General features: G+C 48.6%; 6 protein-coding genes across 6 annotated transcripts; 3 read left to right on the forward strand and 3 right to left on the reverse strand.

Moving 5' to 3' along the window:
* Positions 1 to 322: 322 nt before the first annotated feature.
* On the reverse strand, positions 323 to 1,705 carry PtA15_13A85 (uncharacterized protein; the record flags this gene model as incomplete). Its single annotated transcript, XM_053162765.1, has 6 exons — positions 323 to 459; positions 614 to 792; positions 926 to 1,011; positions 1,167 to 1,323; positions 1,407 to 1,429; positions 1,520 to 1,705. 6 exons carry the CDS (start codon positions 1,703 to 1,705, stop codon positions 323 to 325), a joined length of 768 nt encoding a protein of 255 aa, XP_053026241.1.
* A 1,574-nt stretch (positions 1,706 to 3,279) lies between these two features.
* PtA15_13A86 (uncharacterized protein) lies at positions 3,280 to 6,394 on the forward strand (the record flags this gene model as incomplete). Its single annotated transcript, XM_053162766.1, has 5 exons — positions 3,280 to 3,707; positions 3,787 to 4,564; positions 4,645 to 5,054; positions 5,137 to 5,370; positions 5,455 to 6,394. The coding sequence occupies 5 exons, from the start codon at positions 3,280 to 3,282 to the stop codon at positions 6,392 to 6,394; spliced, it is 2,790 nt and encodes a 929-aa protein (XP_053026242.1).
* Positions 6,395 to 8,255: 1,861 nt separating this feature from the next.
* On the reverse strand, positions 8,256 to 10,552 carry PtA15_13A87 (uncharacterized protein; the record flags this gene model as incomplete). The annotated part of the gene is made up of 3 exons (XM_053162767.1): positions 8,256 to 8,502; positions 9,104 to 9,234; positions 9,299 to 10,552. 3 exons carry the CDS (start codon positions 10,550 to 10,552, stop codon positions 8,256 to 8,258), a joined length of 1,632 nt encoding a protein of 543 aa, XP_053026243.1.
* Positions 10,553 to 10,799: 247 nt separating this feature from the next.
* On the reverse strand, positions 10,800 to 12,022 carry PtA15_13A88 (uncharacterized protein; the record flags this gene model as incomplete). Its single annotated transcript, XM_053162768.1, has 2 exons — positions 10,800 to 11,295; positions 11,361 to 12,022. 2 exons carry the CDS (start codon positions 12,020 to 12,022, stop codon positions 10,800 to 10,802), a joined length of 1,158 nt encoding a protein of 385 aa, XP_053026244.1.
* An 8,755-nt stretch (positions 12,023 to 20,777) lies between these two features.
* Positions 20,778 to 22,924, forward strand: PtA15_13A89 (uncharacterized protein; the record flags this gene model as incomplete). The annotated part of the gene is made up of 4 exons (XM_053162769.1): positions 20,778 to 21,377; positions 21,473 to 21,592; positions 21,689 to 22,119; positions 22,210 to 22,924. The coding sequence occupies 4 exons, from the start codon at positions 20,778 to 20,780 to the stop codon at positions 22,922 to 22,924; spliced, it is 1,866 nt and encodes a 621-aa protein (XP_053026245.1).
* Positions 22,925 to 23,421: 497 nt separating this feature from the next.
* Positions 23,422 to 24,512, forward strand: PtA15_13A90 (uncharacterized protein; the record flags this gene model as incomplete). The annotated part of the gene is made up of 5 exons (XM_053162771.1): positions 23,422 to 23,668; positions 23,776 to 23,906; positions 23,985 to 24,103; positions 24,234 to 24,328; positions 24,412 to 24,512. The coding sequence occupies 5 exons, from the start codon at positions 23,422 to 23,424 to the stop codon at positions 24,510 to 24,512; spliced, it is 693 nt and encodes a 230-aa protein (XP_053026246.1).
* Positions 24,513 to 25,385: the final 873 nt, after the last annotated feature.

Raw genomic sequence — 25,385 nt, forward strand, 5'->3', positions numbered from 1 at the left:
TTTAATTAAGAGTTTGGGTTTGTAAATTGAGATCTGGGAGGCTCCCAGACTCGACGGGAAGTCCTCCAATACATTTACAATCAAATTCTGCTTGTAGAAAAGATACTATACATGTAAGAGAAATTGTACTTATAATCCATTGGATGCTTCTTAACATCGATACTCTTTCTCTAGTTACGCCTGGTTTCTAGAGAAGAGAATTATTTGGCTAATGTGAAAGGCTGAAATCGATTTGTTCGCTGAAAGTTTCACTCTTGTCTTGTTCTGATCTAATTCTATCAATTGCTGAAGACCTCTGGTGAGGGAGGTAGTCACCATCTTTTCAACAGTTTGCGGATCCCGGCTTGGGTGATTCGGGGTTCGCCAAGTCTACGTTCTTTGTTACAAATTGCTTGCCGGATAAGCAGGTGACCCGGATATCCCCTGTTGTGCCTAAGCCTTTACCATCTTTCGGTTGGACTGGGTGGTTATCATAGGTATTCATGTAGAAGCGACGGAAACCAAGTAAATGAATCAGTATTACTCAAATATTTGGAGGTCACTGGAGTGTTCGGTACAACAAGAGCTTGTAAGCCTGCCAGTGCAGGAGAGATCTGATAGGGAGACACCTCACAATAATTAGAGTTTGATTGTCGCTCCAGAGCAGTCCACGAACTTCCCCCATTTGTCGACACTTCCAAAGATTTTAACGGAGTATTGGCACCTTGGACTTGGATTGATGTCCAATATTGGCTCACTCCAGACTTGTTCATGAAAATGATTGGCTTCGAAAATCCACAAGGAACAATTTTCCTGTCAAAACGTTGGTTTTTGCAGGGAAAGTCGGAACAAGAAAACAAATCAACAGCTTGTTAGTTGAGATTCAGAATGTGAGGAAAAGATAAATGCAACAGCAAAAGTCATAGATCCAAACGGAAGTACTTACCATTTGAGTGAAATGATTCCTGGCGATTGATTGCCGCTCACTTGATTCCATATACCGACGTCCAAGTCAAGGCCATTCTGTTCGCACTACGATAATCGTGGTTTTTTGTTTTCCGATTACAATGAAGAACATGAAAGAGAACGAAATCAAGAAGGATGAGATATCTGTTTCCCGTCTTCCAAAACGTTGCATTGCGGAAGAGAATGATAAAAATCATCTTCATTCAGCTAGTTCAGCTTACCGAAGGGCATTGGTTGGACACAATTCCTGTGAATCTACCACCCGAAGGTCCTTCGATTTCAAGACAAGCACCACAGCTTTGCGACGAATTCCACATGTTCGAAGCAATCGCCACTGGACCTAAGCCTTGAGGTCGGGGCCACTTTATGAAAGCGCAGCTTGATGCAGAATGGATTTAGAATAGCATAAGCTAGGGTTGTATCAGCCTCCAACAAAAAAAATAACATTCTCGGTCACCCACTTTCCACTTGTCCAATCGTCGGGCTAATGGGATTACGTTCATTTCAATTGAGATTCATAGCAATCAGCTTCTACAAACATGCAAATAGAATTACGACAATCATTGTTACTCACATGGTACGTGCCTTTACCAGAATAAGTTTCTGAAAGTGGAGCACTTCTCCTTCTCAACTTAGACGTAGCGGCCCCGGGATGATGATGTACCTCACCAGAGCTGATTGCAGTTGTTTCGGGTATCAAGAATAGAAGAAAACAAAACAGCACGAGGCTTGCTGTGGGCGCTTTATAAATCATGACCATAACTATGCTCCGTGTAAAGGAACTGAAATGAAAAAAATGACTTGTGGACCAGGCGAACGAGTTTTGTGCGAAAAGTGACGATACAAGGATGATGGAGAAGCTTTGGTGAGCACAAACAAGGTAAAAGAAAGCTCTCCTTATCAGCGGAACCGGTTGCTGAATCCTTCTTCAGAGGTGGCATCGAAAAAAAGGGAAAAAGGGTCCAAGAAGCATTTCATCAACCAGTGTCCGAGGCTTTCTGGCGCATGAATGACATCATAACTCTAGGTGGAGCAAAGCGTTTTGTTGCAGGGAAACGTCTGAGCCAGTCCACTGCGAAATTCTGACGCCAATGAGGTGAGCGGCTTGTGCCGTGGAGGGTAGAGATGAATTCACTCCCCCATAAGCATCCTCAGTGTCCCTCTGCCCGAAATGTCGACTTTCGGCCATGGATGTCAACAGTGATAACACGGACCTGTGAGAATTAAATTCGTTGTTATCTGCCGTTTAGCCGGCCGGCAGGAGTTGTTCAGACTCATTTTGAACCGGCCAAAACCGGTAGCCTTATGATTTCCAGTCGTGGATTTCATAGTTTTCCAGGAAATCTGGTCGTCATTTGTCAAGCAAAAGTTGAAAGAAAGGGTTTCAGACTCTGCAGTGCCGGTGTCTGAGCAGTGGAATAAGATACGCTATTTCTGATGGAAGAAGCTATTTTTTCAAAAAAAAAATCATTGCTCTCAGCATCGAAAAGGCCAATGGATATCCCCACAGGACGACTAGGCTTGATTAACCCATGGAATTGCAGGTTTTTCTCCGAACACGACCGAACACGACATGGCCATGGGTTAAGCCAACTGTGCATTGGTCAAAAGGATTATCGGTGAATTCATGCATACATGTGATCATAAAGAGTTGAATATCAAGAGAAACAGTATGATTTTCAATTCAGAACGGAAATTTATCATATGCACTGGGAACTGGCTGGTTCGGGTTCTCAGACTGGAGTGGCCTAGCCTCTGGAGGCTCTCGCATCGCGCCGACCCGGACTGTATGAAGACAGAGCCGGCCAGACTGCCCTTCAAAGTTCGGGCTCTCATCGAGAGGCATGTGGGCTCGAGTCTTCTACATAAGCATTAAAGCAAGGGTCGAAGCCGCATCACCAAGTACCCCGGCTTTGGGGGCGACACCACATAGAGCAACGGCATCTGACTCAAGGTCTTCTTCCGCAGTGCGCCGACGTGTACCAAAGTACCTGTCATGTAGAATATTTGTACATAAATAACACCTAAACAGATCATGACATGAGACCTTAAAGTTACATGCTGTTGAAGTTAAGGTGACACTCGAGTACAATGGAAAAGGTTCAAAAAGGCAGACAAAGGCGAAAGCTGGTGAAAGGCCCACTTTTGCACGTCAAGAGTAACCTGACCAGTACAACCAACAATTGACGAAAGCGGTCTAGTCTCAAGATAGTGAATGAGTATGTATTCTGTACAAGGGACTCTGCTTTCAAGATAGCATGCAAGAAGTCACTCCAATCGTTGGCTGATCTTGTCTCTGTGGACCCACTCACAGGTGATTCTGTAGAACGCGACATGGACGATAATCCCGACTACGAAATCCAGTTGAAAAGTGACCTGCTCAAGGCTTTCGAAGCCATCAACGCTCCCGCAAATCGTGCAAAATACGCTGCATGGGAGGCCAATCAGAAAACTCCACCTGCTAGAGTCAATGTCGATGGAGTTGGAGACGTTGACATCCCTCTCAGTGAACAAAAAGTTCGACTGCTTATCGCCAAAGCGCATCGGGCTCCTGATGGCCGCAGAAGCAAGGCGGCGCATGTCCGCAACCGATGGGAGCTGAACAAGGACCAGTTGCACTTTCCCGACCCAGCATGGAAAGGTTATCTGCGCACTGTAAGACAGGATCTCACAAGCAAGCTGGGCATTGATGTGCCCATTCGATTGGGGTTGAACAAGATGCTTATATATGGACCGGGGGCCATCTCCAAACCACGAACTGAGTAAGAGCTTTCTACCTTTTTCCATTGGCCCAGCGAATTTCAGAACTGACATCTGGCGGTTATCTCGACGGGATCGCAGTACTGAAAGTGAAAGGACTACAGGCAGGTTTGGGACTTTGATAATCTGTTTGCCATCAGCTCTCACGGGCGGGGAAGTTGTTGTGGAGCACAACGGCGAATGCATAACTTTGGGAACGTCGGCTGCCAAACAGTACATTGCTTGCTGGTATTCGGATTCGGACGTGACGCATGAAGTTCGACCCGTCAAATCCGGCTATCGGTGCGTCTTGACCTACAGCCTGGCCGTTCTCCCTGGCCACCCCCGGCCAACAGCCAATGCACCTTCACTCCAAAAAACGCTTCAACGCTGGCTCGAAGACCTAGCTACCAACAACGCAACAGAACCGCCAGGCCATCTTTGTCATCCTCTTGAGTACGAATATACTGACTCTGAAGGTTCCATGTCCTTTGAAACACTCGAGACAGAAGACTTGAAGCTGGTACAGACACTACGAGATTCCGCGCGTGAGCTCCCTTTGGAAATATTCTTAACGTTATTAGAGAAAGAAAAAAGGGGATTCGTCAATCGGAAACCCAAGGCCCATCATTCCTGTAACTTCCTTTGCGATTATCCTTGCCATCGACCCTTTGAGTCCGACAACGATTCCGATTCCTATGCTAGCCACCATTCCCTTGAGTCCGACAATGTGGAGGAGATTAGCTGTATTGTGAAGTCACTCCGTACACTTGACGGGACCTTGATTGCCAGGAACTACGACTTGGATTTGGATTGTTGCCTAAAAGATCCCTTCGATGTTTCTATTGACAGAGAAACAAACAATCACGACGGGGAGGAGGTATGTGGCCTTGGTTCGTCTTTTTTAGGAAGCAGTAAAACGAGAAAGCTAATCGGAGGTCTACGCATTCACCCATATAGCATACAACGGTCATCCATTGGTATCGCCGTTCAGCGCTCATTATGGTTCCACATAAAACGATTGGGCAATACTTTGCTCAATGCGCATTTGGATGTATAAACGACGGACTAAACGATGATAGACCTGGCGCTAGAAATATTTGTGACTCAGCTCTGCGCTATCTTGGTGAAAATTGCCCTTCAGCCCAAAGTTTGATGCTCGATGAAATATCTGTGCTGTATGTGTCAGAGCCCTGGAGGCTGAAGATGACCGATATGCTCAAGACTGCCCTGAAATACTCTCATCACAAGCTATTCCAAACTGTCGGAGTCCGCCATCAAGGCAACTTACCGTTTTCGTTCTTTGACTGGATAAAGGAATGGCTAACCAAGCTTTCTGGTGCAGACCGTGCTGAAAAGTACCGGACATGGTATGTGTGAGATTTTCTGCTTCGTCGCTAAAGTCAAATCAGCAACTAAAGCTCATTTTGTTTTTGAGGACATGTCTCATAGGATACCGCTACTCATCCAGGGCTACCCATCTATGACCGAGATCCTCAGCATCATTAGGACTATGTCATGCTTGACTGGTGGCGCTGCGTTATCTAGCACCTGGGCACGAGACGTGGCCCGTCGATGCATTGCAAGATTCCCCGAGGTTACCAAGAAGCCGACGATATCAGATGGAGAGTTGATCATGTCTGCTGTCATTGATCTCGATGAGGCATGGCCAGAGAAGTTTGCGCTGTAAGCGTTTGTTTTGTCTGATATTTTCACAAATCTCGAGGGTTTCTGACTTGCCTCTGACCTGTTTGTGCCCCCAATCGATAGTCTTGTATCAATATTTAACCGCTTTCCAAAAGCCGATGCGACCGCCTTCTTACTAGCTATCCTTTCTCGGCTCAAGACTCAAGCAGCAGCGGCGCATCTCTCAATTTCCGCGACCATTGAGCTATACAGAAGTCTTAGCTTGCGCTTCGTCAACACTGAGAGAAGGCTCTCTGACATCATTACCACAGGGAAAACCAGGTCTAAGACTAGAAGCAGGCCGATGGTTCCATGGATTCAATCTACCCGTGATCTCAAGGATGATGCGAAATTAATATATCAAATGGGGATGACGGTTACTCCAGAGGCTCTGGTTCAATTTGCCTGTGACCTCAACGACATCAGCACCAATACGGTGAATTCAATCCAGCCATTTATCCAAGAAATTATTGCACAATGCCATAGTTTCTCGGCTGAAGACATGCAAGAGCTCTGGATGCCGTTCCTCTACCAACTCATCACGGCTCTGCTCTCTCGGCCAGTCGTTCTACACATGTCATCTTATCAGCAGCTGACTCGCGAGTTGATCGATCACTTGGTTGAAAAAGTCATCGGACCGCCCCCTCAAGCCAGCGACTTCAACCAAACCCGTCGAGTAGCTTGTTCATGTTCTGACTGCAAGGATCTCAACCAATTCCTGCAATATGCGTCCCAAGGTGTTAGGCGATACCCACTAGCTTCAGCCAGACGTCATCACCTGGAGCAGCAGATCGATTCGGCTCGTATTCCTTGCAGCCAGGACACTGTTGAGACTGAGCTTGGTCGCACACTCGTCGTCACCAAACGTTACACTCTTGAGGTTAGGAAATGGAACGAGCGACATCATGAAGTATATGGTGCTCTCATTCGTAATATCCATGAAGAGCACCTTGAAATCCTACTCGGTGCCTCCGAAGCTACCCAAATCCGATCCCTAGCAGAGAGACAACCAGCCACTGTGTAGCCTCGTCAAAGGTGATTTGACATCTTCCGGAATACTCCAGTATCGAAATACCGGATTTTTATTCTCATTTGTCTTGAATGTTATTTTTTCTTGTTGTAATACGTATATTGTAGTGGTTGTGTGCGAAAACCCTGAGTTCCCATTGCTCCGCCGCTCCCACCTCTTGACTAGCCCATATGTCAAAGGAGAATTCCCCACGTGTCTATCAAGGTGTTATAGCCTTAGGCTTCCTGCCAATTGTGCAAGAGGTTGCAAAAAGAAATCTGAGAAGAAGTAACCGCAACCAAAAACAAACCAAGAAGTACCGTTCGATGAGGCCCTCCGCAGTCCAAGATATGCACGGGGCTTGCAAAGTCTTTGTTCATCCCAAGTGCGCTAGAGAACGTGAGTGCCGCCTCGAAAACAGCCATGTGCATGCAGCCATGCTTCCAGCTCACAAGACGGCGGGACAAATCACGGACAAGTCAAATGCACTTGCTGGGCGGTATCGGTGGTAGTGGTAGTACAGCCATTGATGGAAAGAAGCATCCTGATGAATGGTGCAACCGCTGCTTGGGACTGATTCTCCTCAAGAGTGGTTGGTGACACGGGACCGCCGACCGCCATCAATGACCAGTATCCTACGTTTGATTTTTGTTCATTCGATTTTCTTTTCCTGTTTGCGTAGATAGTATCCTGCAAGATTCAGCCTGGCACCTCAGTTCGACCACACAGCCAAAGTACATAGAATCCTGGGGCAGATTAAGATTAAGTGCTCAAGACCCTTGCAGGCAAGCCGAACTTGACAGTGGTGCGCGCGCAGAAAGACTGTCGAAAACTATTCCAATGTTTTCAAATTTAAAGGCTGCGAGGAAGCTGGAGATGATGACAACGCTTCAAATCTTCATGTCACCGGGAGGGACCATTCTTCGAAGAGTCTGTGCAATGTCTGTCTTTCAGACTGATACCCAAGCATCGCACGGACCCGGATGCGTGTTCTGTACCGAAAAAAAAATATGGAATTTTGTGTCCTCATCTGATTGTCTTATGAGAGTACCTCTGTGAGGAAGGACATGGACGAAGACAGGCCCCAAGGTGGCCGGCTCTACACAGCCCCAGGGCGCCTTGTTCCAGGCCTGAGTTGGAAGCTGAGCATGGCATTCTTTCAGGCCTTCTTTCTCGTTGAAGGGATCCATCTTGTACCATAATAACAATCAACATCAATCATCAGTAGATCGCTTCGCGTCATTTCGAGTATTTTCACGAGTGAACAGGAAAAAGGAGGCAGTGTGTGTATGTAGTAAGTACAATCGGTCTCGAAATAAATATCTCTCTAGTAATGTCTATCCTACAGTCAATCCACCTCGTTATAAAGACAAGTATCACGCTCCTCTATCCGAACAAAAAGGCCAGGCCAGTGAGAGTGTGTGTAAGAGTACAATTGAGAACCAAGCGAGACGAAAGATTACTTTCCCACTGCTTCTTTTCCGGCTTTGTAGCTTGTCTCCGCCGACTGGATCTGGGTGGCCGGTGTACAATATTAGAGAAAGCCCGTTTGGGGGGAAAGGAAGAGAGGAAAACGACAGGCCCCGGTAAGTATGCGGTAATGGGAGGCCGATGGCATAGGGACTCGTCTATACTTGTGTATGTGTGTGTGTGTGTGTGTGTGTGGTTCAGTTCATGGAAGATGAATGGATGAGCTCTGTGTCCATGTATATATATGTAAAAGAATAAAAGTTACGGAAGCCGAATTAGAAACGGGACGATAAAGGTTAAAGGAAGGATCAAAAGCTAAGCGACCAAAAAATAAATAAAGAATGATAAGGAAGCCAAGGAAGTGGGATAAGAATGTTTGTGTGTGTGTGTGAGAGGGGCCGAAAGATCAAGCCTGAACGAGGGCGAGACTGTTATCCAAGACGGTCTGGATATCCCAGCGCTGACAGCCGTCGACATTGACTTGATTCATGTCATCGTCATGACCAGAGTGATTGGGAAAGTTGGAAGAGGAGATGTTGGACAAGAAGCCGTTGCGCTTGGACATTTTGAGGCCGAGGAGGTCGCCGATCTGGTCAGTGGCGACGAGGATCTTGTCGATGTCTTGCTTGGTGTGCGAGGCGGAGACACAGAACCTGACCCGGGAGGAAACTAGCGGGGTGGCCGGGTAGGCGACGACGACGACGACGATCGCGTAGCGCTCGAGCATCATCCTCGAGAATTGCAGCATCTGTGATATACTCCATTAGTCTTGCGTCTTCGTCTTCTTCTTCTTATTCTTGGCAGTTGAGAAAAGGGTAGACGCTTACCTTTCCTGGATGGAAGATCAACAAGGGAATGATCGGCGAGTCGCGGTCTCCGTAGACGATGAACCCGAGTTTACGGAGCCCCGAGGAGAGATAGCGGGCGTTGAAGGCGAGTCTGCGGAGCCGTTCCTGGCCTTCGGGCACCATCGGCCGCTCCACCGCCATCGTCGTCCCCCCCGCGGGGTCCTCGGGACTCGGCGTCGGCTCGGACTCCTCGAGCCCCGCGATCAGGGTCAACGAAGACATGATCTGCTGGATCACGGCCGGACTCATCGATTCTGAATAGACCGACGAATGGTTCTTGGCCCGGAGGGGATTGATGATCGCTGATTTGCCCGCAATGTATCCCCCACTCGCTCCGACTATTCTCGCAACAGGAACATGTTCATCAGAGTGATGTACCTTGAGTATTTTTTTTCCGGTGTCGGACTCACATGACTTGGTCAGCGTGCCCATCATGATGTCGATCCCTTCTGGATCTAGGCCGAAGTAGTCACAGACTCCCCTCCCTCGAGGTCCTAACGCACCAATCGAATGAGCTTCATCGACGTACAGATAAAACTACACATAGAGGCACTCAATTTACAACAGCAGAGACCCATCAAACTGGAAGAGGACAATATACCTTGTAGATAGCTTTGAGCGCATAGAGTGCTGGCAGATTGACGATGGTACCCTCCATGCTGTAGATGCCTTCGACGACGACGATGATTTTCTTCCAGGGGCGGTGGGTTCTAGGCTGGCCCTGGGAGATGGATTCCCTGAGCAGTTTGGCGAGGTCGAGCATGTCGTTGTGTTTGAACTGGCGGACCATTCCGCCGGAGAGCCTAGAGCCGAAGCGGATGGAGGAGTGGTTGAATTCGTCGGAGATGATCAGGGTGCCCTTGGCGGCGATGGCCGGGAAGGTGGTGGAGTTGGTGGCGAAGCCTTGGCTGATGAGCATCGTTTCCTGGACGCCGAGGAACTGGGAGATGAGCTTCTCGCAGCGGATGTGTCTGGCGAGGGTGCCGACGTCCTGGCGGGCGCCGCCGACGGAGACGCTCTCCTGGTGCAGGGTGCGTTCGACCCGGTCGGTGACGTATCCCTGGGACTGGGCGAATCCGAGGTAGTTGTAGGAGGAGATGTTGAGGGCCTGGTGGAGCTGGTGGGTGTACTGGAAGCTCTTGCAGTGGTCGGTGGTGACCCGCTCGAGCAGCTTGATCGTCCGGCCCGCCACGCCGGTCACCGGCCGGCCGAAGCAGTCGTCCATCCGGGCCTTCAGTCGACGGGTGTAGAACGAGTCGAAGTCCGAGTTCAGGGCCGCGTATCCGTCCTGGGGCATGAGATGCAGGAAGGCGGCCGACTTGAACCGTTTTCCGAAGAAGTCTCGGACATGTCTGTGGAGAAGATAGGTGGGGTGAGTTTTCGGGTTGCTCACTAGCTGGCTAAGAGAGTGAGCGCCATACCCGAGTAAGATGAGGATCAGATAGGAGAGATAGGTGGAGAGGTAGACCCAGTAGCCGGGCTCCTCTGGTTCCTGGGTGATGATGTCCTGTGCGGCGATCTGGTAGGTGTGGTCCTTGGAGGCGAGGAGGGAGTGGAAGCTGTCGGAGAGCTGGTTGAGGATCGGCCTGAACTGGGAGATGTAGCGGAAGTGCTGGTTGTGGTGGTCGAAGCCGAACTCAGGGTGGCTGGGGGGGATGTGCTGGGCAGGGGGGGGCTCGAAGGAGATGATGGGGGTGGTGCTGCTGAGCTGCCTGGAGCTGGGCGGGTGGGGGCTGAGGTAGGGGGCTGGCTGGGTGAGCTTGGGCTGGTCGGAGGCGAGGGAGCCGTCGGAGGAGTCTGAGAGGGAGTCTGAGGTGGCCGCGAGCAGCTGGTGGACGAGCGGGGAGCCGGCCATCGTGTGTGTGGTGGTTGCGGGCAAGGTTCCGATGAGATGGATGGGCAGCCCCTGTCTCACTCCCACTGGGCACACTCGCTTGGGCCTCCTGTAGTGCTTGTGTAAATGCATAGATTGGACAGACATAAATACATAACACAAGAGAAAGATGCTCAGAACGGGGGTTACATGCAACAACGAAAAACAGACTGAACGGGGGGGATGTATGTAGGCAACTATTATTAAGCAAGCGGCGTAGTGTTTCTTTTTAGTAGGAGATGGCATGGCAGGAGGGATGGGGATTGGAGTCTGGGGCGGTGGCAGCGGCGGGGCCGGCCCGGGAGGATGCTTGGATGTAGTCGGAGATCGAGCAGAAGAGGGCGATGGCGTCGGCGGTGGCAGAGAGCGATGCGGCGGCGGTGGCGGACCACTGGATGGTCTGCTCGAGCGGGAATCCGGGTTGGTGGTCGAGCAGGGCGGCCTGGAGGCCGGCGATGGCCCGGGCGGTGTGGGCGAGCCCGGCGCGGAAGACGGCGAGGATCTGGGCGGCCCGGGCGAGCGAGTCGCACAGGTACGAGTGGACGTCCAGGATCGCACTCACTTGGTCGGCCGGCTGCAGCCGCAGGAACTTCACCTCCGCCAGCGCCGGCGTCAGCAGCGCATCCACCCAGTCGTTCAGCTCCCCGATCTCCTGCAGCCCGCCCCCCAGCCCGTCTTCCGCCTGGGAGATCTCGTCGGCCAGCCGGCCAAGACCGTTCCATAGTCTGTCGACACAAGAGTCAGTTTATTTATGTCTTTCTTTCTTATTTGCTGGTCAACAGGGACTCACTGTGTGCTGTCGGTCAGACGATGCTGGGTGAGGAACGAGCCCAGTTCGCTGATCAGGTGGGCGAGCGAGTGGACGGCCTTGGCGGTGTGTTTGAAGGGCTCGAGGGCGAAGATGAACCGGGCGAAGGCCTGGTCGATGAGGATGCTCGCTCTGACGACCGAGCGCGGGGGGTTGGGGGTGGCTTCCCAGCGCTCGAACTGCTGGCGATACTCGGTGAGCGCGTGGGTGATGGCGCCGGCGAGGTCGTAGATCGCGTGCTGGGACTCGCAGGCCAGGCCGGGCTCGAGCGTCGCGAAGGGCGAGTCCTCGGCGGTGAACGCCTCCTCCGGGTCCGGGCTGGTGCTGCTGCTGCCCGTCGCCGCCGCCGGCACACCCGCCGGCTCGCGGGCAGCGTACGGCCGCCCGCGCTCCGAGCCCGCATCCGAGTCGTCATACCCCTCGTCGTCCGACTCCGACCCCGACTCGCTCCCGGAATCGTCGGTGTGGGCCGAGGCCGAGCGCTTCCCCGCCGGGACCCCCGGCTTGTTCCGCGGCGGGTCCTTCTGCGTCAGCGGCAGCTCGGCAAATGCCGAGCGGGTCGAGTGGGGCGGGGTGAAGGGCATCTGGGCGCGATGGTGCTCCTTGGCAGAGGAAGAGCCCAGGGTGTGGTTGTAAGTGGACATCTGCACTAATGAGACTATAGGAAGTAGTAGTAGTAGTAGTGGTCGTGCTGGTGGGATGGGGTGGTGGGGGTGTGTGGGGCGGAACAGGGGGGGATGGGGGGCTGTTTTATAGTGCTCAGTGCGCCGGCGGGTGCTGCCATGGCGAGCTGGAGTGAGTCGGGCTGAGGAGTGAGCAGGCTGGCTGAGACGATGAGCCGGGCTGAGTAGGCTGGCTGAGATATGCTACAATGCTTATACCCCAGCACCACTCACCCCAATCTCATCCCCCCTTCTCTTCCCTCACACCACATTTGCATTCCGATAAGACTACTTATTTACATACACTCAGCACAGAAATTATCTCGGGGTAAGATGCATGCCTTTTCAATCTCTATTGCGGAATCGAGAACGGCGGGCATCGACACGTAATAAATATTCAAGGATCCTTATGATCCAGTCTACAATATAGATATGTCGCTTTGCCTGGCTCAATTTCATCGAGCAATCTGGCGCAAGGGTAAGTCGCCCGCCCTCAGTTGTTAATCGTATGCATCCTGTAGACTGAGAGCAAACGACTGAGGCCTGCTGCTGTCCAGGTTTCGTCACCGCAAACCTTCAACAAGTACACTGAGAGTACACTGAGAGCGGACCAATATCTCGACAGAGATAAATGGATTTTGCGAGCCCGTTGCACCTAAGACTCATTAAAGCTTATGTCAATCCTACCACAGCACAGCTGTTACAGACATGGCATGTAGGCCGGCATTCATCATCGAAAGCTATAAGAATTTGCTGCCAACGTTGAAGGCCTTTCAATAAACATCTTCAGGAGCTGAATGTGGATGGCTGTTCCTGAGCAACCAGAACAGCTGCTTGGGTATGCATGAGATGATAAAATTGAGCTCTGATTGATAATAACTGTTATATTGATAAGTCTGTTGAGCGAGGCTACCAGACAAATTGCTAATGATAATATGTATGTGTAATGATAAGATGATGATATAAAAGTGATGAGATGATGATTGAAAAAAATGAGAATACAACATTATGCCCAGAGGGCAGTTCTATTTATACTAATGCCCACCACTGGTGGGTGTGCACGAGTCCATGAGTCCCTCCTCGCCTATTGAAGCATTTAAGGATGCTTGCTTTCTCAGTGCGATTCACTCGTCGCATTCTGTACTTTCCAAGAGTTATCCTGCGTTTCTTAGTTACCGCGAACTCAGCCCGATGGGCTTTTCGTTTACGGACATTTAGTCTTATGACTGCTTTTACCTTTCCTTCTATTGCTCTTGTATTCGCGTCTATAAGCTCAGCCAGCTCCTGACTTGATCTTTTCACACGCTGGTTGATCTTTCGCTGACTGTATTGCTTTCGTCGCTGACTAAAAGCAATACGGGCATGCTCCGCATGTTCTAATGACTGTATCTCGGGTAATCGGGGGTCGTCAATGTCGAGTTCGGATGATCGGATGCAGTTAGATCCTTGTGACATATCCTGTGACACTCCTTGATGTGATTGATCCGAGAGTACACATAGACTGGCAGATGCCCGTTGCTCAACATGAGAAACTGTGTTGATTAACACCTCAGAGCGGGCTCTACGTTTTTGATGATTTTTCATCACTAACCCCACTGTCAATTGAGGACCCCCTGGAAACCCCCAGAGGAGGCGGGTAACCTAAATATGTGAACTTTTACAAAATGTTAGGCACCAAATTGGCATCAATGGGCTCTGAAACCCCAAAGGGTACACCTCAAACATGCCTATGAATTTCCGCTGAAATTCAGGTAAATCCACTACAAACCTGCAGAACCCCGCTTACCATTGGGGTTTTTGGTTCCCCAGGGGGATTTTGCCCCAAGCATAGGCACAGAGTCAGCCAAAAAATTCATTCCCTAGTGCCCCCAATGTATGGATTTTGCCAAAATCTTTGAATTTTGGTTACCCACCTCTATAGGACCCAGTTTCCAGGGTCCTGTTAATTGGCTTTGGATCTTTGAAGCACTATCAGATATGTGGGCAAGGAACAATTGATGCAGAGCTCCTACTACTTTCAGGAACATAAATGCATGGTTAGCACTGTTGGAGTGAGAGCTTAAAGAATCAATAATGATATTACAATGTAAGGAATTACTAATAACTAGACTCAGGGAAATATGGGGCAGTCAAGGACTAGGTACATGTCACAAAAATCACACATTGTCTTCATGTAATCTACAATAATATTCCTTATCTTAAATCACAAGATACTCCTGTTGGGAATCCCATCAATCTGTTTTTTTTTTTTTTGGGAAAGTATTTAGCATACACCAGGGGAGAATTTGATGCACTCTCCAGAGAGTGCCTGAATGTAACTTTATGTTGTTCTGGGTCTGATGTCAGTCAGATGTGTGTTACGAAATTATTGATAAATTATTCAGAAGTCAATGGTAAGTCTTTCATAATTTAAGAGGAAGTATCACAGGACCTCATGCAATGTTGTACAGAACTGTTACATTCTTTAAGGATAACTCAACCACAACCTATAATGAAATGATAGTTACTCAATGCCCAATTATTGATCATTCATGGTGAATTTATTTTGATCAATTTCTCCATGTGCAAGGGGTTTCACGCAAAATGAATGTGACCAGCTGGTGCTTTGATGGCTGTCTGACCAGTTTTTACTTGTCATGGATCTGTGAAAGGCCCCTCCAGTGATCTTTCACCCCAATGCACGCATGTACACAAAGGTGACATTGTCAAAATGGAAAACAGCTCACATGCATGTGCATGGAGACATTGGAAAACAAAACAAAAAAAAACTCACAAGCTTATGTGTGTTCAGAAGCCAGGTTGTCTAGCTGAAATCTGATACCACAAACCTCCAAGCTTGACTTGCCACATACTTTCACCCTATTCTCATCCTTTTTGGGCTCAATTATAGATTATACCTGCCTTTATTCAGGGAGATATGCCAATTCAGGTCGGCCTTTCACATCATTCTAACTGGTGTGTACATGCTTTTGATCTGAAAGAGGCCCAGCCTGCAATTTGTAACAACCTATCATGCGGGCACATGAGGGAAAAATTAGCAAATCAAAAACAATAAACACCTTCATGAATGAGGGAAAAATTAGCAAATTGAAAATAATAAACACCTTCATGAGCATGTGAATGATGTGAATTGAACCCCAAGGTATCATCCGAATCAATAAACAGTTCAAATGGAGTTATGATTTGATTGTGGCGATTGTGTCTAGGTGGTTTCAACTGTGTTCTGATTGAGTTCCATTGGACTTCTGAATGACTTCTTGATGATTTATGGATGAATCCAGGATCATTTTCAGAACAGTTTTGGATGAGTTCAAGCATTGCTCATTATTTCTTACACTACTTTTGCCAAAAGCATCCAGCACAGTTCCAGAGAAAGGGTATGGTATGGAACTCTCTGGAGAGTGCGTCAAAATAACCCCTGGTGATATAGAATGCCCATACAAACTTGCAAAGCTTTCTGTTTCCAAAAGTGAGCTCCAGAAAGCTTCTTTGCAAGCTTCTATGTTTTTGGTTGTCTACATCAATAGATCCTTACATCAGCATTAACAGTTGTTCTCTGCTTTAATTCACAATAAGCTGCGCCTTCTGTTACCGTAATGATATTTTGCTACTGCATTTGCTTCAGTAGTGCTACCAGGATACAGCCTGGGACCGGTGCTGTTGCAGCACACTGCGTGGCTGGCAGCCCCACGCAAGGCGGTCTCAGTTCTGAACCATGCTTGCGGGGTGCAAGGAACAAATTAAGACAAGTGTGCGCTGTGACTATCCAATTTTGTAAAGTTTTTCACAAATAGAAATTGAGCACATTTGAATTGAAATTTACACTATCAAACCACTGAAGCCAGATCCGACTGATCAGGGCCTCATGCTCTGGGAATTTCAAAAGGACAACAATTCTGGACTTGAATCTGAGTAAGTGTGCAACTTGACCGCTGCACCTTGCAGCTTGTGTGCACAATGGGTGTTTTTTTTTTGTGTAGCTTTCTCTCAGAGTATGCTATCAGACCTACAAGACCACAATTGTTCACCAGCTGTGAACATAACTGGAATCAAAGTGGCATTCTTGCTGTGCCAATGTGGGGAGGTACGGTGTAAGTCCCTCCTGACGGAGGCTTGCTTTGCGAGTTCAGCCTACTCCCCGGGGGACCAAAGTCTCAAGGGACTTAGTTAAGTTTGCACAACAGCCCAAACTGGAACTTACTTCTCCACATTAAAGGTTTGATAAACCTGAAAGGCAACAAAAAATCAGTGTTTGAAGTGTTTTCACTGCCTGCAAAATTTCAAAATGGATTTTGGACTTCATTTTTTCATTTATCATCATTCATTTCACATGTCAATCTATTTATTCTGATTATTCATTATTTTTTTGGAATGGTATTGAAGATTTTCCAAAATCATCATTTAATGCAAGCAATTTTGTAAGTTTTGTGATGTTCCAAATACTTTTTATTTTGTTATATTCATTCTTCTGAAGTCATTTTACACACTTGTTCCCAAATCCTCATGACTTCAATTTTGTGGGTTGGCCTTCTAGAATGAGCTTTTGGTAGTACCAATGTATCTGTCCAGTGACTGTACATACTTGTCATTAGTAAAGGGAAGCCCTTACCCATTGAGAAGCACATGCTAGTCATCAATCTGGCCTTTCCAAGCTTGGCAGGCAGTATATACTGGCTAAATGGCTCATAAAATACCAGCTGGATGGACACTATGCACTCTTCATCAAGGTGGGACTTTTCCACAGCAATGTGCAGTACTAACAGTATGGAGCTCCTATGGTGTCAGATTGTAGGCAGCGCTGTGAGGGGATGGTGCTGGGAAGCTGCCCTTGTGGTGGTCCGTCGAATCAAGCAGAAATCTGGGATAAAATCTGGATAGCAGAGTGGTGGGGAATCTGTTGAGAAAAGCAAGGGGGATGGATACCCTTGGTGGTCGTGTTAAGAGGAGAAAGAATCAAGAGTGAGGAGTAAAGTCCGCAACAAAGAGCGGAGCGGGATAAAGAATGTTTGAGGATCAGGGAATGCGTGTGGAGTAAGGAAAATCAGTGCGGAAAAGGATGAGCATCCAGAGAAAAAGACACGGAGTGTTGGCAGAGTACGGGGAAGATACAGATTGTTGGCGGGGTAAGGGAAAGATGCGGAAAGAAGACCAGGGATACTGCCATTGATGAAACTCAAAGAGGGATATGGGCCACTTGGCCAGGGATCAGAAAGAATGCTGGGGATACTGCCAGCGGATCAGAAAAAGGTGATGTTATTCCCCTTGGATCAGGATGGAATTGTATAGGGGACTTGTCCAAGCTCAGCAGAGCCTGAACTTATAGTCTAAGATGAGTGGTGTGTGCCTGACACTTGTGTCCAATGCACTTCCGCTGCTATGACAACAACAAGCGTTGGAAAACAACCACTGTGCAACACTCCACAATCAAACTAACAATGGGACAGGAACATCCTGATGTGGAGATAATCTGCGCAGACAACCAAAAGCGGGAAAGGAGAGGTGGGAAAAAAAGAGAAAACAATGTTGGAGAAAGAACTAGTGGAAATAATGTAATGGGATGGGAAACCTGCGGCGGAGGCGGGCGGAGCGGAGCAGAAAAGAGCGGAGGTGGAGTAAATCAGGAAAGAGCGGAGTAAAGTAAATGGAGGCTGTGCAGAGGACTGAGGATCTGGGGTGGGTGGTTTCATATGGCGGAGGCAGATTTTTGATGTCCGTGAAGCCCTGTACCGGTCTGGCTACCACAATGGGCCCAAAAATCTGGGAAAGGCCCAGACCAATTTCCAGGATGTGCACTGGTCATTCAGCTGGTTGTTTCCCAGCCCAGCAAACTGTGGAGGGTGCCTCTCTCCACTCAATGCCTAATCAACACCAGTCATCAAGTGGAGAGCCCCGCCCATCCAGTCAGTGGCCAGCACACACCAGTCATCATGTGGAGACTCCCTCCACTCAATGGAATTAAAAACCAGTCATCAAGTGGAGGATGTCTTCACTTGATGGGCAGCATCTTAGATATTCTCATTGAGTGGGCACACCCTGAACTCAATTTTGGTCCAGCAGTAATCAAGTGGAGGGCATCTCCTAATGGACATGGGATGCGGTGTTAGCTCAACATCTAGATCATCCTGACAGACAAAGAGACCAACCGCTTACCTTTGGCGCTTGCTTTGGTTAGTCTGTCTGCGAGTGTCTTGTGGCTGGGATCTTCTGCAAGCCTTGTTTTTCTGCTTGCTTGGTTTGGACCTGCATAGTTCAATGTGATGTGTCAGTTTTGCAACCGCGCGGCTGATTTTGGACTGCAGAAAGTGGTTCGCTTGGCTCACCAGATTCCGCAGCTGATTGAGCTCCCGGCCGCTTTCCCAATTTATGGGAGCATGGCTGTTCACCTAGATGTGCAGTTTCACAGCCATCTGTCTAGCGCATAATGATGGAGAAAAATTGGGCCTTTCAGCCGGTCCATTTGGCTGAAAGCATTCCCTCAAGGAAGGTGGGGCAATTTTGAGGGCAAGTTTTCCCCTGCCAAAGCGCCTGAAGCTCTCAGGGAAAACTTTTGAGATTAGTCCCAATTCCCTCCTTGGGAGGCTTACTCTTTGCGCCAGCCTAGGCTGTTTCAGGGCCCTCTGAATCAAGGTACTTGTGTTAACTTAGCTCGATTCCGTGCCCGCAGGAGGAAAACTAAAAGCCGAGGTCCTCCGCTTGGCCAAGTCCACTGGAAATTTAGTGAATATTTTGAGCCAGGTACATAGATCTATATCCCTGCCACGCCACAGCAGTAAACTAGACCAGTTTGCCACCAGGCGATCCGCCACTGTATGTTGGCACCTACTGAAACTGAAACAAAAACAATACTTGGAGTGTATTTACATGGTAATAAAATTCATTAAAGATGCATACCTACATGTCCACATTCTTGTTTTTAGCCATAATATACAGGATAACCACTATAATCAAAAAGAATTGGACATGTAGGTATGCATCTTCAATGAAAAAAATTCACCACATACAATCCATGTGTCATATTTGTTTCAGGGTTCATTGCCATGAGACAATATATGTTTATTTGTAGGAGTGGAATGCTTACTCCCAGGATTAGTGGGGAGAAAGGTTCACTCTGGCTACTCCTTTTCCTATTCCCAAGAGTAGTTGCTCCAAAGCCCCTATTTAATAGCATTGCTGAGTCCTGACCCACCATTTTTAGTACCAGGAGATATGACCAAAAGCTAGGGGCAACGATGGAAAGTTACATTATCCAGTTTGCCTAGGTGTGATTTAGTTATCCAGTCCTATGTGGTGTGAAATCCAACATAAACTGAATCTGTGGGTGTCAAGAGAAAGGTTCAATGTTGGTTAACAATATGGATCCCAATTTATTACAAGGAAATCCTATTTTTGATGCTAAAATAACGCTTTGGTGACCCAACATCAGTTATCTGGTCTAAGGCCCCGTTTGGAGCCAATATAATTGCGCAATATAATCTGGAATTTTGTGACATCTGATCAAGTTTTGGCGGACCTGATCAGATGTCACATAGGATGTCAGGCAAAAAAACTCACATATTGCCCGGATTATATTGGCTCCAAACGGGGCCTAAGTTACCCAGATAACTGATTTTTGGTCACAAAAGTGATATTTTAACATCAAAAATAGGAGTATCTTGGAAAAAAAGTGGGACCATACTGTTAATCAACATTCAGCATTTTGTTTTACACCCACAGATTGAATTTATGTTGGATTTCACACCCCAGAGGACTGGATAACTAAATCACACCTAGGCGAACTGGATAATGTAACTTCCCATTGTTGCTAGGGGTTGTGTACTCCACCAACCATAAATTATTGAAATTTCTATTTTTCCAAGAGAGGCCCCTGGGGTTCTTCTTGCTTCCTCTGTGACCTTTCCTCTCCATGCCTTATGCCAATATAAATCCTGTAGAAGTATCAACCACCCAGCTAAAGAGATACCCATACTGCCCTCTACTACTTATTTCATACCTGTACAAATTGAACAAGGTCAATCTGTACAACCCATAGTATAAGGGGAACCACTGATTATGGGACACCCACAAAATCCAAGCTCCAAGAGAGACTCTCATCAACACCTGAGAGAAGGGATACCCATTCTTGGAAATGTGTGAGTAAAAAAATATGGCTGCAAAGCCAAGATTGTTGCCTACATGAAAAAGTTCAAGGCATGTTGATTGGCCAGATGGTTTGGGAGCTATAAGTGCAATAGCCTCAAAGAGGCCAAAAAAGCCACAAAAAGCCCAAGCTCTCAGGCCACGGCTGGGACTTTACTCACAAGCCCCTCTTTCAGAGGTTCGCTTCGCGAGGCGCCTTCGGCGCGCCGGGTCCCCCGGCCCCTGAAACGAGGGGATGGTGAGGGACTCGAGGAGTATCCCGACTCCGCAGGGCCGCAGGCGCAAAACCATGTTCGAAAACGAGCAACGACTGTGTATGGATATGGATATTGGATAATGAATATTCAGTATGGCATTTTATCTGTTTGTGCCCAACCCACTGTTTGGTCAAGCCACCATCCAGCTCAGATTTTTGAGGCTGTCCGATATAATACAACTCCACTTCCCCCCACCTCCCCGTCTCAGACTCCACTCAGACATACCTTCCGGCTCCCAGATAACGACATCCTTATATATCTGACCGTTAACACCCACGATTACGATCCTCTCAGCACTGGTCACCCACTTCACCCAGTTCTTCCTCCCCAGCCCATTCTTTACCATGAGCAACACCAAGAAGAAATCCAGCTCGAGTGAGAAGAAGCCCAAGCCCACCTCATCCTCACAGCCGGCCACCAAAGCCAAACCGGCTGCCCCTCAAACCCTGCCTCCTGGAATAAAAGAGAAGATTGACAAGAAGTCTGACGAGAAGAAGGCAACTGATAAAAAGCCGACCGATAAGAAATCTACCGACAAGCCAAAATTAGCCGACAAGAAGAAAACCGACGCAAAGCCTTCTCCCGCCAAGGAAAAAGCCGAGACAACCCAAAAACTTTCGAAGACGGCCAAATCATCTACGAAGGATGACAAACCAAAACCCGCCGCCGCCACCACCTCTGCCGAGAAGTCAACTCCCCAGAAGCCTGATTCGAAGCAACCCGTCAAAGCCAAACCCAGCGAGTCGAAGAAGACTGCCCCTACTCCGCCTAAGAAATCTGGTTCTAGCTCGGACTCTTCAAGCGACGAGGATGACTCCGAGCCCGCCAAAGAGAAATCCAAAGCTTCTGCCGTCAAGTCAGTCAAACCGGCGGCCAAGCCCACCAAGTCGGCAAGCGACAGTGAAAGCGGCTCCGAAAGTGACAGTGAAGCCCCTAAGAAACCCGTCAGTCTGACCTCCAAGATGCATCCCTTTAGATCATACCACTTAGCTTACCACCTGGCTCACATCCTCCATCATTGGAATTCCTTTTTTCCCAGGCTGCTGCCCCCACGAAGCCCGCCACAAGCACACCCGCCAAGTCCAAAGCCGCTGAGCCATCATCTGACGAGTCCGAAGATTTTTCTGATGATGAGCCAGCCAAGCCCGCAACTGCTAAGGTTTGTGCCCTGATCACCCGTACAAGCCTCATTGAAAGCTCTCTTCGTCCTTGCCTTGCTAACAAGCTACGATATTTTTGTTTCTGTGGACTCCAGGCCCCAGCCGCAAAAGCGAGGCCCGCCAAAGCTGCACCCGCCAAGGCCGTGCCCGCAAAAGCTGCATCAAAGCCACAGGCCAACGGTAAAGCAGCTGCACCAGTTGCCTCTTCTGATAGCACTTCTGATGATGAGGACAGCTCAGATGTCGGAGATGATTCCTCAGACTCGTCGGAATCTGATGAGGATGAAGTTCCCACGCCATCAACCACCGATGCCCTGCCCGCTTCTAATGACAAGAAGCGTAAGAACGAAGGCCCTAACCCAACTCCAAAGAAAGCCAAAGCTGAAGAAGAGGGGATCAAGAGCGTTTACGTTGGGGGATTATCGTGGAATGTTGATAATGAGTGGCTCAAGAGCGAGTTTGAATCTTGTGGCACAATCCTCGATGCGCGTGTCATTGTTGACCGAATGACTCAAAAGAGTAAAGGGTCAGTCTTACCTTCCAACTTGATTTGACAGTCCCTTCGTGCTTCCTTTGCTAAATAGTTGCTTTCCCCTTTCTTTTTGATTGATGGTAGGTTTGGCTACATCGACTTTGAAACCAGTGAAGCTGCAAAGAAGGCAGTGGAAACCAAGAGCGGGGTTGAACTTGATGGCCGAACACTCAAGGTGGACCTATCAACACCCAAGCCGGAGCGTGCTCCGACAGATAAGCGAGACTTCTCCAAGGAAGAGCTCTCGGAACCCTCGTCGACTCTCTTTATTGGCAATCTGCCTTTCTCGGCCACCCAAGATGCGGTGTGGGAGATCTTTGCCGAATTCGGGGACGTGAACTCGGTCCGACTACCAACTGACCCAGAAACCCAACAGATCAAAGGGTTCGGATACGTCGAATATGCCACTGTGGATTCGGCCAAGGCCGCTATTGAGAAAGGTCGTGGCGAGGGGGTTTACGTCGATAACCGTCAAGCGCGACTTGACTTTAGTCAACCGCGATCCAACAATGACCGAGGAGGTGGTGGTCGAGGTGGTGGCGGCGGGTTTGGTGGTCGAGGTGGTGGTGGCCGCGGTGGAGGCCGAGGCGGGTTTGGCGACCGAGGTGGCAGAGGCGGGTTTGGTGACCGTGGACGTGGCGGAGGCAGAGGCAGAGGGTTCGGAGGAGACCGTGGGGGAGGTAGAGGCCGTGGTGGCGGTGGAAGGGGTCGGGGTGGTGGTGACTCTGGCTGGGGCAGTCGGGATAAAGTCAATGGCAGCGTGGTCGAATCGGCCGGAACGAAGAAAAAGTTTGACTAGTCCTCTTTCTCTCTTTGTCTCACCTCTCTCGCTGGCTCCCATAATTGTTCCACATTTTCCTTCTTCTCACGAGAATCCATAAGCAAAAGCTACGAAGATTGTACGAATTGCCCTGCCGAAGTCCCCCTCTGGGAACAACTTTTGCTTGGTGAATTTTGCCTGCGAGGTATGTATGCCAACTTTCCATCCGCTAAGGTCCCTCATTTAAGGGACAAGGAGGGCTGTTGAGGCCAACTTGAGTCTTGAGACAGCCCCTGGCGGGAGGCTCGTTGCGGCTGCAGCTGCCTGTCGGGGTTGCAAATTTTAAGCGGCAGGAAGTTTGTTTGGCTGGAAGGTTTTTGAATTTTTTATAGCTCCTCCCCCCATCGCCGACACCCCGTGGCACTCGGCCGCGCGGGACTTGGGCGCCCCAGACGCGCTTGGCGAATCTGAACACGAAAATAATCGACGAGCACCCATCCCAGCCCGAAAGCCAACCCCAGGTCCGAGTAGCGAACATGGAAAACGAGCCAGCAAACCGATCAATGGACCAAAACCATCATCCAACAATACCAGCTGCTGACGAACCGCCGTCGCACTCGGACATGTGGATGACCACCCTGGTACTCGCCCAGGATATGGCCGAGGTCTTGAAGGATGGGGTCGAAGAAGAAGTCGGGATGATGTATGAAGCGCTCGACCAGACTTTCAAGTGGAATGAACGGCGCAGAGAACGCGTCGAGAACGCTCACAACGAACTCATCCGTTTTGAGTCGTCATCCCTCCCTCTCTGTCTTTCTCTCCTACACAGTGGGAATAGCTAGCTGACGCGTTGATCAAATATTTTACTCTCCCTTCTCCTGCGTGTATAGGTGTTAATAGACAGGTTGAGGCCAAAAAAGATGCTCTCGAAAAGATGAAAGCCAACTCGACTGCAAGAGAAAACCAAGCAGAAATTTATTCCCTTGAACAATCCGCATACGAGGAAGCGAGAAAGATCAAGGTGCGTACGCGTCCAGCTTTCGACCAGCAGTAACCATCTTCCCCAATGTCATCATGACGCTTTGGGTCTATTTTTTAGGAACTAGATGTCAGCATAGGTGCTATTAAAGCTCGAACCACAAAGCTCCAAAATGATCTTGGAGAATTGGAACAAGCTGAACCCACTCGGTCGCCCGATTTCGTTATTGGATCTTCTGTGTACGTTTCCTATTCCTTGCGAGTATGACACGATCGAAAGAAAGTATGATCGAAGAATGTTCGAATGCAAATAGCAGGAAGTAATGGACATTAACCAGGTAACTGATTTGTCCGTGACCGATGATCGTAGACTCAAGACAAAACTCTATCATGATCTAGGATTTGTACAAGTTCGGTCGGCTCTCCAAGATGCCAACCACCCCGAACCAGAAAAAATGTTTATCCGTACGCAATCAAATGTCCTTTGCATTTGTGAGATTTGTAGGGAAAGGTGGAGCTGTTGCTGAATTTTTCTTGGTGTTTTCAAGGCTGTGACTCTAACTGTACGGCTTCGAGGGTCGTTCGAAAGCCCAAGACGAATCGGGACGGATTCACTTTGGCAAATGAGATTTGGGATGCAATTTCATGACACTATGTGCCTTCTATCTGTAGTTTTGTAAGGCATGATTTCTCTTTTTGAGGTGATTTGCTTCTAGTTTTGTCGCTCTATACCATCGTTCTCCTTTCTCTTGTGAGAATGTACAATTAACCACAAAATCAGTTGATTAATGCCGCTGAAAATCCCAACATAGGAATGCAAACAAGGCCCCGCGTCAATCACCCACCAACCCCAAGTTTCTGAGTAGAACAGTGGCACCTGGCATCCAAGACATTTCAACAATAAGCAGCCGCGAAGGCCTTCTCAGCCCTCCAGTGGTTCCACTGGAAGCTTTACTGCTCGTCCTTTGGACCCAAGTTATCAAAGTTTTTATTCTTATTTTTTGGAGACAAAGCTGGATGCTGTGTATGGAATGCTTACCAGAGCTCGTAGCCAAAGTTTTTGAAGCAATAGATGGGCTCAATCCAATTCAAGACCGGGCCACAAATATCACCTTTCAGCTCCAGCAATCTTCTCCTTTAGTCCTTTCAGTCTTTGACTCTTTTCTTCACACTTGGCTCACTCTCCAGGCCTACTCTATGCTACTCTAGGTACGTGACCGTAGCTGTGAAATCAGGCTGCAAGAGGGGCCGTTTCTGGGACAAATGTATATAGTGTTGAATGTACCAAAACTTTCAGATAAGTTGCTCAGGGGCAGAGAAAACTAAAAGAATTGGAGCAACTAAAAAGGTTTATTGCTTTGTTAGATTTGTATTTACAAATATGCTTATGAGGTAAAAAGAGAATCTGAGTAAGAAGATTGTTGTGAGTAAGCACCTAAAAGCAGGCAGGTTGCACCCGGTAAAGAGTCTGGTTGGAAGTGGAAGGGATGGATCGTGCGCTTGCACTGCCTTCGTCTATCTT

The sequence above is a fragment of the Puccinia triticina genome, chromosome 13A (assembly GCF_026914185.1).
Source record: "Puccinia triticina chromosome 13A, complete sequence".
Classification (NCBI taxonomy): domain Eukaryota; kingdom Fungi; phylum Basidiomycota; class Pucciniomycetes; order Pucciniales; family Pucciniaceae; genus Puccinia; species Puccinia triticina.